The sequence below is a fragment of the Pristiophorus japonicus genome, chromosome 5 (assembly GCF_044704955.1).
Source record: "Pristiophorus japonicus isolate sPriJap1 chromosome 5, sPriJap1.hap1, whole genome shotgun sequence".
NCBI classification, from domain to species: Eukaryota; Metazoa; Chordata; class Chondrichthyes; family Pristiophoridae; genus Pristiophorus; species Pristiophorus japonicus.
In genome coordinates this window covers 195,990,890-196,006,139 of record NC_091981.1, presented here as the reverse complement: position 1 = coordinate 196,006,139, position 15,250 = coordinate 195,990,890, and the positions used below count along the sequence as shown (strand labels likewise).

General features: G+C 45.6%; 1 protein-coding gene across 6 annotated transcripts in view; it reads left to right on the top strand.

The window, feature by feature from the left end:
* The window catches only part of LOC139264555 (contactin-associated protein-like 2), a 2,534,539-nt gene that overhangs the window by 2,340,353 nt on the left and 178,936 nt on the right, over positions 1-15,250 (top strand). For all 6 annotated transcript variants that reach the window (XM_070881196.1, XM_070881199.1, XM_070881197.1 and 3 more), the window contains one exon: positions 3,814-3,907. In XM_070881196.1, coding sequence (XP_070737297.1) covers positions 3,814-3,907 — 94 coding nt within the window. The remainder of the gene's footprint in view (positions 1-3,813; positions 3,908-15,250) is intronic.

The following is a 15,250-nucleotide window of genomic DNA, read 5'->3' as shown; positions in this document are numbered from 1 at the left end:
ATTTAAAAACACATTGCAGTGTTAAAAAATATTCTTATCGCGAGCTTCTCCTGAGGCTCCATGCATTGCGCCTGCAATGTCTTCTCACCCCCAACGACAACATCAGCACTCTGGGTGCACTGCTGCACACTGGCTTGGTCCCACCACAGGGAGGTCCGGGCTCAGGGACAGTGGGAAAAGGAAGGGTGGGAGTAAGAAAGGGGGAATAGTCCCAAGGGTGGTGTAGCATGCGGTCAAGGTTGAGGTCGTGGTCGAGGACAGTAAAAGGTCTTTTGTTGTACTTTTCATTGAATAATTGAAGTTTGATTTTTTAAAGTTTATTAAAGTTGTTAAAGTTTTGTTAAAGTTGTTATTAAAGTTGTTACAGTAGTTTTATAGTTCTAAGTTTTACAAAGTTTTTAAATTGTTTATATTGTTGACATTTTTACATAAACGTTTGAATTGAATTTAAACACTCTCTTCTACAGTGTCAAACCTTTGGCGTAACAGTCATCAAGGTCATCAGGGTCCCAAAATGCAGCTTTCCACATTCAAGCAAAGGGTTCATTTATGAGCTACTGACGTAACAATATTGCAGTGGCATATGCTTTGTGTGCCCTCCACTGTGGTGTTGTGGGTGGGGGGGGACGGGGGCGAGTGGGTGGTGCCATAGGTTCATCTGGAAGCTCCTGCTCATCCTCCTCCCCCTCATTTTCCTCTTCTTCCTCCAGCACTCTCTCCCCAGGTGATCCCGCAGTCCTCTGTGACAATTCCTGTCCCCGTATGATTGTTAAATTATGCAACATGTAGCATACCACTGTGAACTGAGCAACCTGCTCAGGGTGGTATTGCAGCCTGCCTCCCGAGTGGTCCAAGCATCAAAAGCGCTGCTTCAGCACTCCTATTGTCTTTATTCAATAATATTATGTGTGGCTATAAGGCTCTTACTTTATCGTTGCTCGGCATCTGTCTGAGGGTTCCACAGGGAGAGTCAAGAGCCAGGTGGCGATGCGGTATCCTTTGTCCCCCAACATCCAGCATTTACCTTGTGGCTCAGACTTCAACAGGTCAAACACGATGCTCTCTCGCAAGATGTGCGCATCATGGATGCTCCCTGGAAAGTTCGCATTTACTGCCATTATGCGCTGTGTCTGGTCGCATACGAGTTGCACATTGAGGGAGTGGAATCCCTTATGGTTTCGGTACACCTCCGCCTCCTGTAATGGCGTTTGCAGGGCAATATGGGTACAGTCAACAGTACCCTGCACCTTGGGGAAGCCGGCAATGCATGCAAATTCCAAAGCCCTGTCACTCTGTGCCTCCCTGGTCATTGGGAAGTTTATAAATTCCATCTGGCGTGCATACAGTGCTTCGGTTACCTGTCGAATGCACCAATGAGTAGCGTACGGAGAACATAAGAACATAAGAAATAGGAGCAGGAGTAGACCATACGGCCCCGCAAGCCTGCTCCACCATTTAATACGATCATAGACTCAGGTCCACTTCCCTGCCTGCTCTCGATAAACCCCCTATTCCCTTATCGTTTAAGAAACTGTCTGTTGATGTCTTAAATTTATTCAATGTCCCAGCTTCTACAGCTCTCTGAGACAGCGAATTCCACAGATCCACAACCCTCTGAGAGAAGAAATTTCTCCTCATCTCTGTTTTAAATGGGCGGCCCCTTATTCTAAGATCATGCCCTCTAGTTCTAGTCTCCCCTATCAGTGGAAACATCCTCTCTGCATCCACCTTGTCAAGCCCTCTCATAATCCTATACGTTTCGATAAGATCACCTCTCATTCTTCTGAATTCCAATGAGTAGAGGCCCAACCTACTCAACCTTTCATCATAAGTCAACCCCCTCATCTCTGGAATCAACCTTGTGAACCTTCTCTGAACTGCCTCCAAAGCAAACATATCCTTTTGTAAATATGGCATATGTCCCCAGCTGATGCCTGAAAAAAGCCACTTGCATAAAAGGAAAGCACCGCAGTCACGTTCATCTCGACAGAGAGTGCAGTCATGTTGGTGGCACTGGGCTGCAGGTCTGCCTTAATGAGCTGGAAAATCTCATTGATCACTTGTTTTCAGAAGCACAGCCTTCGAATGCACTGTCGATCGGTCAGGTCCAAGTATGAATGCTTCTCCCTGAAAATCCTTTGGGGGTAAGGCCTCCTCCTCCTCATTAGTCTGCGACCACCTCCATTACCCTGATAACTCTGCTCAGTAAACTTTCTCGCAACTGTATCCTCCAGTAGACAGCAATACAGGTTGAGATAGTACAGGCCCCATTCTTTTTAAATATACCTAAAATGTCTTTGACCTTTTGTTACTCAGTACCAATAAAAATACCTTTTCCACTGTAAATTGCATTGTAAAGTCACTGTTCACCTCAGAAATACAGAGGTGCTGCTTTAGCTGACTGTTCCCGATTTTAAAATGGCGGCTCCGAGCACTACCGCCCATTCCCGCCCACTTAACATCGCCTAAAACCACCTTTTACAGGACGTATGCAGCTCCGGTGGTATGTTGGCGGTGTGCGATGAAAATAGGACTTTTTGGATGGTATGCGGGCGGTCCTGCACGCCGGATGGTATGCATACCACTCGGTGGCATGTCAATGATGAATATTCTGCCGAGCGGTATGTCGGCGGTATGTAGGTGTTTGTTCACCAAAATCGCAGTTTTGAGCGGTAAGCGGGCAGTACGCAGGCAGTAATGGATGGTATGTCGATAAATTTCGGGCCCAAAGTGTTTTCCAGTCAATTAAGTACTGTTGAAGTCACTGTTGTACTGTACTATACTGTACAGTAGACACCTCAAGTCGCTGGAGAAATACCACCAGCAATGTTTCCGCAAGATCCTGCAAATCCCCTGGGAGGACGGACACACCAACATTAGCGTCCTCGACCAGGCCAACATCCCCAGCATTAAAGCACTGACCACACTTGATCAGCTTCGCTGGGCAGACCACATTGTTCGCATGTCAGACACGAGACTCCCAAAGCAAGCGCTCTACTCGGAACTCCTTCATGGCAAACGAGCCAAAGGTGGGCAGAGGAAACTTTACAAGGACATCCTCAAAGCCTCCCTGATAAAGTGCAACGTCCCCACTGACACCTGGGAGTCCCTGGCCAAAGACTGCCCTAAGTGGAGGAAGTGCATCCGGAAGGGCGCTGAGCACCTCGAGTCTCATTGCCGAGAGCATGCAGAAATCAAGCGCAGGCTGCGGAAAGAGCATGCGGCAAACCTGTCCCACCCACCCCTCCCCTCAATGACTATCTGTCCCACCCCCTGTGACAGAGACTGTGGCTCTCGTATTGGACTGCTCAGCCACCTAAGGACTAATTTTTAGAGTGGAAGCAAGTCTTCCTCGATTCCGAGGGACTGCCTATGTTGATGTACTGTACAAGATTAAATCAGATGTAATTAATTTGAACTTGGGTTTCAAAGTAGTATATTTAGGAACATAAAGAATTCAACTGAAACGATTTACCCAATGTAAGAATCCTTTTACATAACTCAATTCTATGCAGGCATTTCACCATATTACCACTCTCAATGAAATTTACTGAAAGTGTCCTGCTTATCATTCAGCAGAACATTATAGAGCCTGCATTATCTAATTGTACTTTAAAATCCCAACTAAAGCAATTCCAGGAAATGCCATAATATTTAATATTTGGTTAAAAGGCAGATTGTAATTAAAAACTCAATGGATGAATATTCAAGTACCATATTGTTGACATACAAGAGTGTTAGTAATTTAAATAATTAAATATTATTTCAATTTAACCTAGCAGTTTTTTAATCTTTTTTTCATTCTTTGTTCAGCTGGATCATTATCCTCCAGTTCCTTACAGCCTGCCAGCAACCTCAGATATAAAGTTTAACTCACTGAAGACCTTGTTCCTCGGGAGAGTCGTGGGTAAGTGTGAACAATATAAACAAATCTCTCTCCTCTAAAAATGTAACAATACTGGTCATTTTTTGGGTGAGCTAAGAAAGAATTCAGTGTGCCAGGATTTTCTCAATCCAATTTATGCTGAAATTTAGGTGGGTTTCTATGCCTATCTTGCCGACTTTCACCAAAATTTCCTGAGAATCTCATCAGCATAACCACCGTAAAATAAGCAGAAATCAACATAAACATTCGGGCCAGAGAAAAGCACAGACCATACAGTGTTTATTTTCTTTAAGTCCCTCTTTATCTTACTGATGTTATAACATTTGAGTTTGATGCCATCAAATCGTCATTTATGCACATTTACTTTTAAGAAAATGAAACTATGGAAGCTTTTCTCTTTTTAATGTAACAGGTTCTGATGCCATAAAAATATAGAAAATAAAGTGCAGGTCACAGTAAAGAGAAGTTAAAAAACGCTTAAAAACATTCACTATAAAAAGTCAGAAATTGTGACTTTGGGTCCTGCTGCATCTAAACTTTTGGGCCATTCAGAATTAGTTTAAATGGAGGAAATCGCAATCTCTGGTCTATTACGTGGGGCAAAGCTATGTTAATAAGCTAAGTGGTGTTTTGGTGGCTGGAACTCTGGAATGGCGCCAATGATTTCGGAAATTTGCTTGTAACGAAGTTTCAGCATTAATCAGTTATGTGCGGATTGAAATGCAAAACTCTGTTGTCCGTATCCTAGAATGGAATACAATGATACAGCACAGCATTTGGCCCATCATTCTTGTGTAGGGGATGGTGTGGGGGTCAGGTTCACTTCTGACCTTCTGACTGGTTCGAATCGCTCTCACTCCCTGGGTTCGAGACTTTGGATTTATTTGGGGATATGACAAAGACCAGCAAACAACTAGTTTTAGCACAAGAAACGTTGTTTTTATTCAGGAAAGAAAAGTACAATGTCAAAACTTACAATCTCTAGAATAAGGAACACTTTATTACACATACAAAAGGGGTTACAGAAAATAATACACCTCCCACTTACCAATGCCTAAATCTGACTAGGTTAAACTCTGGGGCAACAGGGATAATGCTCACCAATCCTCTTATTGACAGTTAGCAGTGGTTCATGGTTTTGGGGTTCGCTGGACTCTGTAGGTTCTGCTTGCCATACCCGGAACGTCGTGGAAGACTTCTTGCTGTGTAGTCTTCAGTTGGGTTGAGTCCGCTGATGCGGTAAGGCGCGGTTTGGATTTATGGGGTGAGTACTCACTTTCTTCTTGTAGGAGTAGGGCTTTGGGTTACTTTAGGTAATGTTTCACCCGTTGTAAGCCAGGAATAGATTGTACAGTGGAAAACTTTTGAATCTTCGGTTTCTTCTCGAGTAGTTGCTTTCTTAGGATCCGTCGATCGCGGTGGTTCGATGTTATCACGTTGGCTGTGGTCAGTTGTTGCCGCAATGAGTTGGTGATATCCGAAGTCACTGGGAACTGCTTTTCTCTGCCTTTTTGATGATGTTCGTCCTTCTTCTTCGGTAGCAGAGCAGTGTAACCCAGGAGTGCCGTCGAGGCCGAAGACACTGATGGAGCAGTGGTTGCTCAAGAGCCCGATAGTGCAGTGGAGGTTCTTAGTTGCTCAGAAGGCTGCCTAACCCGTGAAACAGGGCCTCAATTATACTTTGAGAGCCTTTCTAATCTGCGCGCCAAATCAAACCTGATTCTTTGTCTTAGTTTTGGCAGACTTGGTCATTCTTTGTTAAATTTTGGCGGGCTCGTTAATGGTAACTTGTTTAGGATGTGTCGATCTGTTGGATTCGAGTTGCGGTTGTAAAAATTAGTTTTGGTGTTTACGTTGTCTGCCTCGGCCTGGGTTTCCATGCAGGCCGGAAAAGTGATTAATATTATGCATTTGCTGGATGGGTTTCATGCTTAGAGCTATAGCTGGTTATCTCTGGGTCAATTGTTGAGATGTTAATGTCTCCTAGGGAGCAGAATTTTTGAGTTTACACAGTTCCCCAGACAATTTGTTTAGCTCTAATATCCCAGACAGCTCCAATATCCAAGGACTGGCTTTTTCAGAGGTTAGTAATCCCCTGGTTTTGCAGCCCTTTTCCCTTGCAGACCCATGCATCTTTTAAAATCCCAAAGTTCATCTTAAGCAAGTCCAAAATGATCCTTCCTTAGGGTTTCTTCACACAGAGCGGGAATCTTTGAATTTTGAGGAAACTTCAAGTTTTACACTTGTGCCGGCATTTTGAAAGAGGTATTCAGTTAATGCCGCCACTCTGTTCTTCCCCCATAGCCCTATACATTTTTTGCCTTTACGTATTTATCTAATTCACTTTGGAATGTTACGATTAAATCTGCTTCCACCACCCTTTCAGGCAGTGCATTCCAGATCACAACAACTTGCTGTGTAAAGAAATGTTTCTCATGTTGCCTCTGGTTCTTTTGCCAGTCTCCTTAAATCTGTGTCCTCTGGTTAACGACCCTTCTGCCACTGGAAACAGCTTATCCTTATTTATTCTATTGAAACCATTTATGATTTTGAACATCTCTACCAAATCGCCTCTTAATATTCTCCGCTCTAAGGAGAACAAACTCAGCTTCCCCAGGTACCATTCGAGTAAATCTCTTCTGCACTATCTCCAAGGACCTGGCATCCTTCCAACAGTGCGGTGTCCAGAATTGAACACAATATTCCAGCTGAGGTCTTACCAGAGTTTTATAAAGGTTTAGCATAATTTCCTTGCTTTTTTACTCTATTCCTCTATTAATAAAGCCAAAGATCCCATATGCTTCTCAACTTGTCACCTGCAAAGGTTTGTGAACATGCACCCCAGGTCTCTCTGCTCCTGCACACACTTTAAAATTATATCATTTAGTTCATATTGCCTCTCCTCATTCTTTCTAAGAAAATGTATCAATTCACATTTCTTTGCATTAAATTTTATCTGCCATGTGTCTGCCCATTTCACCAGTCTGTCTATGTCCTCCTGAAGTCTGTTATTATCCCGCTCATTGTTTTCTCAATTAGTCTCCTCTTGGAGACATCAAATATCGACACACTGTTATTTGCAATATCAAAATATTAAACTCCAGCCTAGCTGAAAGGTTATTAGCATCAGCAGAAACAAACGCCAACGAACAAAATGAACACGATTCAGTAGGGATGTGAATAACAGCAGAATCCAACCCCTGCAGTCACTTGTGAACTCACTGGTGTCTCAGCAGGTTGGGTGACTGAGTGAATTCCTTCCCACACACTGAGCAGGTGAATGGAATCTCTCCAGTGTGAACTCGCTGGTGTTTTAGCAGGTCGGATGACCGAGTGAATCCCTTCCCACACTCCGAGCAGGTGAACGGTCTCTCCCCAGTGTGAACTTGCTGGTGAGCGGTGAGAGATCGGGGCTCAGGAGAGGTGAGGGTTAGGGGCCCAGAAGAGGCGGGGGCCCAGGAGCAGCACGGGCCAGCCCACACTGCGATCTATGGATAGTAGGAGCATGCAGCAGAGCTTGGTCTCCAGTCGTCTTGGTTAACGCTTGCCACTGGATCAAGACCTAGCTCTGTCAAGTCCATGTGGTGGCTGGTGTGCAACAGCCACCCCATGTTAAAAGAATCCACGCACAGACACCTTCCACTCTTCAATATGTAGGTCGGGATCTAGAATGTCAGGTCCCTCATTGAAACACCTGTGAACTCATCCCTTTTTGGTGTGGAAGCGGGTCATCCTCGATACGAGGGACTGCCTAATACTGCTACATTGTTTTCTACATTTCTGATTTTGGATCATTTGCAAACTTTGAAATTATGCCCTATGTACCCAAGTCCAAATCATTCAAATACATTAAAAAGAGCAGTGGTCCTAATACCAACCCCTGGGAACACCACCGTATACATCCCTCCAGTCTGAAAAACAACCATTCACCACTAATCTCTGCTCTCTGTTCCTTAGCCAATTCTGTATCCAAGCTGCCATTGTCCCTTTAATCCCATTGGCTTTAATTTTGCTAACACGTCTATCATGTTGTACTTTGCCAAACGCCTTTTGAAAGTCCATATACACAACATCAAACACACTACCCTGATCAACCCTCTCTGTTATTCTGTTGACCATGCTCAATCAGCTCCGATGGGCAGGCCACATAGTCCGCATGCCTGATGCAAGACTCCCAAAACAGGCACTCAACTCACAAAACAGGCACTCAACTCTGAGCTCCGTCACGGCAAGCGAGCCCCAGGAGGGCAGAGAAATTGCTTCAAGGGCACCCTCAAAGCCTTCTTGAAAAAATGTAACATCCCCACTGACTCTTGGGAATCCCTGGCCCAAGACCACTCAAAGTGGAGAAGAAGCATCCGGGAAGGCACTGAACACTTCGAGTCTCTTCGCCAGGAGCACATGGAAATCAAGTAGAAACAGCGGAAGGAGTGTACAACAAATCAAGCACCCCATCCACCCGTCTCTTCGACCACCACTGCCCCACCTGTGACAGAGTCTGCAGATCCCACATTGGACTCATCAGCCACCTTAGAACTCATGTTAGTGTGGAAGTAAGTCATCCTCGACTCCGAGGGACTGCCAAGAAGAAGAACTTCATCAAAGAGCTCAATCAAGTTAGTGAAACATGATTTACCTTTAACAAATCTGTGCTGACTATTTATTAGCCCATTCTTTTCCAAATGCCAATTAATTTTGTCTCTAATTATTGTCTCTAAAAGTTTCCCCGCCACTGACATTAGGCTGACATGCCTGTAGTTGCCAGGCTTATCCCTCTCCCCTTTTTTTGAACAAGGGGTATAACATTTGCAATCCTCCAGTCCTCTGGCACCACCCCCATATCAAAGGAGGATTGAAAGATTGCTGCCAGAGCCTCTGCAATTTCCACCCTTACTTCCCTCAGTTAACCTAGGATGCATCTCATCTGGGCCAGGTGACTTTTCTACTTTGAGGATCTCCTTTTTATCTATTTTTATCCTATCCAATATCGCTAATGCCTCGACCTTTACTGCTACATTGGCAGCATCCTTTTCTCTAGTAGCGACAAATGCAAAGTACTCATTTAATACCTCAGCTATGCACTCTGCCTCCAAAAGAATATCTCCTTTTTGGTCTCGAATCAGTCCCAACCTTGCTTTGACTACCCTTTTACTATTTATGTGTTTATAAAATACTTTTGGGTTCTCTTTTAGCTCACACCAAGTTCTGTTCACCCATCACTCAGTGTTTGCTGATCTACATTGGCTCCCGGTCCACCAAAACCTCAAATTTCAAATTCCCATTCTTGTCTTCAAATCACTCGATCGCCTCGACCCTCCCTATCTTTGCACTTCCTTCAACCCTACAATCCTCGAAGAACTTTGCATTCCTCCAATTCTCACCTCTTGTGCATTCCCCACTTCCTTTACTCCACCACCAGCAGCCATGCCTTCAACTTTCAAAGTCCTGAGGTCTGGAATTCTCTCCCTATGTGTCTCCACCTCTCCATTTCTCTCTCCTCCTTTAAGATGCTGCTTAAAACATACCTCTTTGACCAAGTTGTTTGTCATCTGTCTTAATGGCTCCTTCTTTGGCTCAATGTCAATTGTTTTGTCTGATTACACTCCTGTGAAGCATCTTGAGATATTTTAGTATGTTAAAGGCACTATATAAATGCTAGTTGTTGTTGTACATTTGAAGGCAGCCTTTATAGGCAGGGCTGAAATCACCTCGTTTGGTGGTAGGTGCCATCTCCATCATCAGCATCAACAGTGAATGTATGTCCTCTGAATAATAATGACAACTGGGATTTTAACTAACTTTTGCTGAAGTCCAAACTATACTACATGCATCCAGTAATGTAACAATAATGCTCAGAGAGAGACCAATATTTCAAACCATCTGGTTCTCATTTAAGAACGATCAGAATTGATGAGATTCAAATACAAGTCTGATTTTAAGCTCTAAATATTCAAAGAATATTGTCATTCACTTATATTTAACTTAATGAGTGATTTATGTTTCCTCGCTGTGAGACACAGAAGATTAATCTGCGGCTCAAAAAACGTACTCACTGATAGAATAGAAACTGCAGCTTCAGTGTGCAGATGAGGCTGGTATTCTTCTAAACCTGCATTAGCACAATGGGGCATTCTATCTGACATGTCCTTACTATACAGTATAAATGCACACAAGGCCTATACTTGAGAGAAGATCACTCTGTGACCAGTAAACTTTATTACCAAGACCTCAAGTGATGAAGGTGGGTGGAGCTTCCCCTTTTTTCCCTGAAAGTCCAGGTTAGGAGTCTCTCCCACAAGTTCACCCCCCTTGTGGTCAATGTTCTCAAGGTGTACAACTTAGGTCAGCTTATACATGGGTTACAATGATAGTTGAATACATGACATCACCTCCTCCCCCCAAAGTCTTATTGGGATCACAGGTTAAGTCTCTCTGGTGGTTTACACTCCCTTGAAGAGTGCCTGAGTTGGGGCTCCGGTTGTTTGGCGCTGGCCTGAGTGTCTGCTGTTTGCGGTGCCTCAGGCCTGTCTGGACTGCCCACAGTTACTGGGCTCTCCTCCACTTGGTTCTGGTGTTCGGTCACCGGTGGTGGAGTAAATTCTACATCGTGTTCTTCCTCTGCTTCTTCTATGGGGTTGCTGAACCTCCTTTTAATTTGATCCACGTGTTTGCGGCAGATTTGTCCATTGGTAAGTTTAACTACCAAAACCCTATTCCCCTCTTTGGCAATCACAGTGTCTGCAAGCCATTTGGGCCCTGCAGCTTAATTAAGGACAAAAACAGGGTCATTGACATCAATACATTGCACCCTCGCATTCCTGTCATGGTAGTCACATTGTGACTGACGCCTGCTCTCAACAATTTCTTTCATAGTAGGGTATATAAGGGATAACCTGGTTTTGAGCGTCCTTTTCATTAGCAGCTCTGCGGGTGGAACCCCTGTGATCGAGTGTGGTCGGGATCTATTGGCCAACAGGAGGCGTGATAAGCGGCTTTGTAGGAAAACCCCTTGGATTCTGAGCATCCCCTGTTTGATTATCTGCACTGCTCGTTCCACCTGGCCGTTTGAGGCTGGCTTCAACGGTGCCATTCTGACATTGTTGATTCCATTGCCTGCCATGAAGTCCTGGAATTCAGTGCTTGTGAAGCACAGGCCATTGTCGCTGACCAAGACATCCGGTAGACCATGGGCGGCGAACATTGCCCGTAGACTTTCTACCGTGGCAGAGGATGTCCATGAATTTAAAATGGCACACTCAGTTCATTTGGAGTAGGCGTCTACTACAACCAAAAACATTTTTCCCATGAAAGGACATGCATAGTCCACATGGATGCGTGACCATGGCTTGGTGGGCTTGGGGGGCTAAGGGGGGCTTCACTGAGTGCGTTGCCCAGCTGAGCACACGTGTTGCACCTGCGAACACAAAGTTCCAGGTCTGCATCTATCCCTGGCCACCAAACGTGTGACCTAGCAATTGCCTTCATCATGACAATGCCCGGGTGCTCATTGTGAAGTTCTCTGATAAACACCTCTCTGCCCATCTGGGGCATGACTACTCGGTTTCCCCACAGTAGGCAATCGGCCTGGATCGAGATTTCATCCTCGCGCCTATGAAACGGTTTAAATTCTTCAGGGCATTCCCCGTACGTGGCTGCCCAGTCCCCATTCAGGACACATTTCTTAACTAAAGTCAGTAGCGGGTCTTTATTTGTCCAGACTTTAATCTGACGGACTGTCACAGGTGAGCCTTCGCTTTCGAAAGCTTCAACAGCCATGACCATCTCAACATCATGCTCAGTTGCCCCCTGAGTGGTGGCTAGTGGAAGCCTGCTGAGTGCATCAGCGCTGTTTTCAGTGCCCGGTCTGTGCCGAATTGGGTAGTCATAGGCGGCTAACGTAAGTGCCCACCTCTCTATGCGGGCCGATGCATTCGCATTTATGGCCTTGTTGTCGGCCAAAAGAGACGTTAGGGGTTTGTGATCTGTCTCCAACTCAAACTTCCTGCCAAACAGGTACTGGTGCATTTTTTTTACTGCATATACACATGCTAGCGCTTCCTTTTCTACCATCCCGTAGCCCCTTTTTGCCTGGGACAGACTTCTGGAGGCATAAGCTACCGGCTGTAACTGACCATTGGCATTACATGCTACAACACACACCCGACCCCATAGGATGACACATCGCACGTTAAAACAAGTTTCTTACACGGCTCATATAACCTTAACAGTTTGTTAGAGCACGCAATTTGTTATGCTCCAACAAAAGCCCTTTCCTGGCTGTCCCCACAGACCCAATCACGATCTTTGCATAGGAGCACGTGTAGCGGCCCTAATAGCGTGCTCAATTTGGGAAGAAAGCTACCAAAATAGTTCAGGAGCCCCAGGAACGAACATAGCTTCGTCGTGTTACGGGGTCTGGGGTGCTCCTTGGATCGCTTCCGTTTTGGATGCAGTAGGTCTGATCCCGTCTGCTGCTACCCTCCTCCCCAGGAATTCTACCTCTGGAGCTAAGAAGACGCACTTCACCTTTTTCAGTCGCAGCCCTATCCGGTCCAGTCTGCGTAGCACCTCCTCCAGGTTGTGGAGATGTTCTTCAGTATCGTGACCCGTGATGAGGATGTCATCTTGAAAAACCACCGTCTTTGGAATCGACTTGAGGAGGCTTTCCATATTTCGCTGAAAGATCACGGCGGCCAAACGAATCCCAAACGGACATCTGTTATACTCAAACAACCCCTTGTGTGTCGTGATGGTGGTCAGCTTCTTCGACTCACTCGCCAGCTCCTGGGTCATGTAAGCTGAGGTCAGGTCCAATTTTGAAAAAAGTTTGCCACCGGATAGCGTCGTAAAAAAGTCCTCCGCTCTCGGTCGTGGGTACTGGTCTTGGAGTGACACCCGATTGATGGTGTTCTTGTAATCGGCACATATCCTGACCGACCCATCCTCCTTGAGCATCGGCACATTCGGGCTCGCCCAGTCACTGAATTCGACTGGCAAGATGATGCCTTCCCTCAGCAGGCGGTCCAATTCACATTCTATCTTTTCCCGCATCACGTATGGCACCGCTCTGGCCTTGTGGTGTACTGGCCTGGCATTCGGGTTTATGTGAATCACTACCTTGGCCCCCATAAAAGTGCCAATGCCGGGTTGAAATAATGAGTCAAATTTATCCAGGACCTGTGAGCATGATACTCGCTCCACAGAAGAAATTGCATCGACATCGCCCCATTTCCAGTCCATGACAGCAAGCCAACTCCTCCCCAGTAGTGCAGGAGTGTCCCTCTGGACAATCCAGAGTGGCAACCTTTTCTCCGAATCTTTGTGGGTCACGACTACCGTGGCGCTACCGAGCACCGGAATGATTTCCTTTGTATATGTCCATAGCTATGCGTCAATCGGCAATAATTTTGGCCTCCTGGCCTTGGACACCCACAACCTTTCAAACTGTTTGATACTCATCAGGGACTGGCTGGCCCCTGTGTCTAGCTCCATTAATATTGGGATGCCATTGAGGAGCATTTTCATCATTATCGATGGCGTCCTGGTATACGAACTGTATATGTGCTCCACATGAACTCGCTGAACTTCAGCTTCCAGCGATTTCCCCCAGTATTCATTTGGCCTCGTAGGGCTTACATCGGGCCCATCCTCCTCGTACATCAACCTGGCTGCAGACTTCCTGCACATATGCGCCAAGTGACCGCTGACATTGCCGTTTCTGCAGGTATATTGCTGATACCTGCAAGCTCTGGCTGGGTGTTTGCCTCCACACCTCCAGCATGAGCTGGAGGCCCCGTTGTTGGAAACAAAAGGTCCATTACCAGTCGATCGTCTCTGACTGTCTCTGTAACTGTCCTTAAACGCAGGGGTTGATGGCTCCATTACTGGCCGCATTGTCCATTGCGATGGCATGAATCGCCGTTCAGCTAGCCATTGTCTCTGTTGAATTCCCCCTTTGGGTTCGACTACATGCTCGGGCATGTCCAATTGCCCTTGTCTGCCTAGAGAACTGTGTTGGTGATGATTGGGAAGACTTTATTGAGAGACGACAGCAAAGTTTTATCACTAAGGAATGGTTGGGACAGGATTCGGCCAACAAATGCGTTCACAATGTTGACTCCCTGGTCATTTGCCACATTTGAGCCAAGATTTTTGTCATACATCATTCTGGTCTCTTCCTCCCCTGAGATAAATGTCTGGGCTATCAGAGCCACCACTTCCAAGGTCAAGTCTTTGGCCTCAATCAGTTTCCTGAAAACCCCAGCGTGCCCGATGCCCTCAATGAAAAAGTCTCGCAGCATCTCCACTCTGCATGCATCTGGGAACTTACATAGGCTCGCCAGTTGCCGGAGATCTGCCACGATGTCTGGAATGCTTTGCCCTTCTTGCCGCCGGTGCGTATAAAACCGGTGTCTCGCCATGTGCATGCTGCTCGCCGGTTTAAGGTGTTCCCCGATCAACTTACTGAGCTCTTCGAATGTCTTGTCTGCCGGCTTCTCTGGCACTAGAAGGTCCTTCATCAGGGAGTACGTTCTGGATCCACAAACCGTCAGGAGATGAGCCCTGCGTTTGTCGGCCGACCCAACCATTCCTTAGTGATAAAACTTTGCTGTCATCTCTCAATAAAGTCGTCCCAATCATCACCAACACAGTATCACTCTTCCGTGCTGTTAGTGGCCATGCTCGCGTGGTTTAAATCCCATCCTCGTCGCCAATGATATGTCCTTACTGTACAGTATAAATGCACATGGGGCCCATACTTGAGAGAAGGTCACTCTGTGACCAGTCACCTTTATTACCAAGACCTCAAGTGATGAAGGTGGGTGGAGCTTCCCCTTTTATACATGAAAGTCCAGGTTAGGAGTGTCTCCTACAAGTTCACCCCCTTGTGGTCAATGTTCTCAAGGTGTACAACTGAGATCAGCTTATACATGGGTTACAATAATAGTTGAATACATGACACTATCATTACCAGTATATATGTATAATCAATGCTTGCGCTGGATCTTGTCCTTCTGGCATTATTGTGTAATAAATATGCAGCATGCCATCTCCATGTGCTCAGTTGATTAATGAGTTCTGTCTGTTCATTGTGACTGCTGATCAGTGCAACAACAATGCCGATTGGTATGGGATCAGACGTTTCTGCCAACAATAAGCATTATTGGCAGTTTAGCACAGATTTATGTTTAAATTTGGTAACTGGATTCATGGTGCATGCTTCTCTTTTCCTTGCAAAGATAGCTTGCAATTTCTATTGAGTACTGCTCAGTATAGAATTAATCTCTGTTCAATTTCTGGTCTGTGTTGAGTTAGTTGATTTCAAGTAGGGCAGTGCAGGGTTGCTAAAGTTGGCTTCAGCAC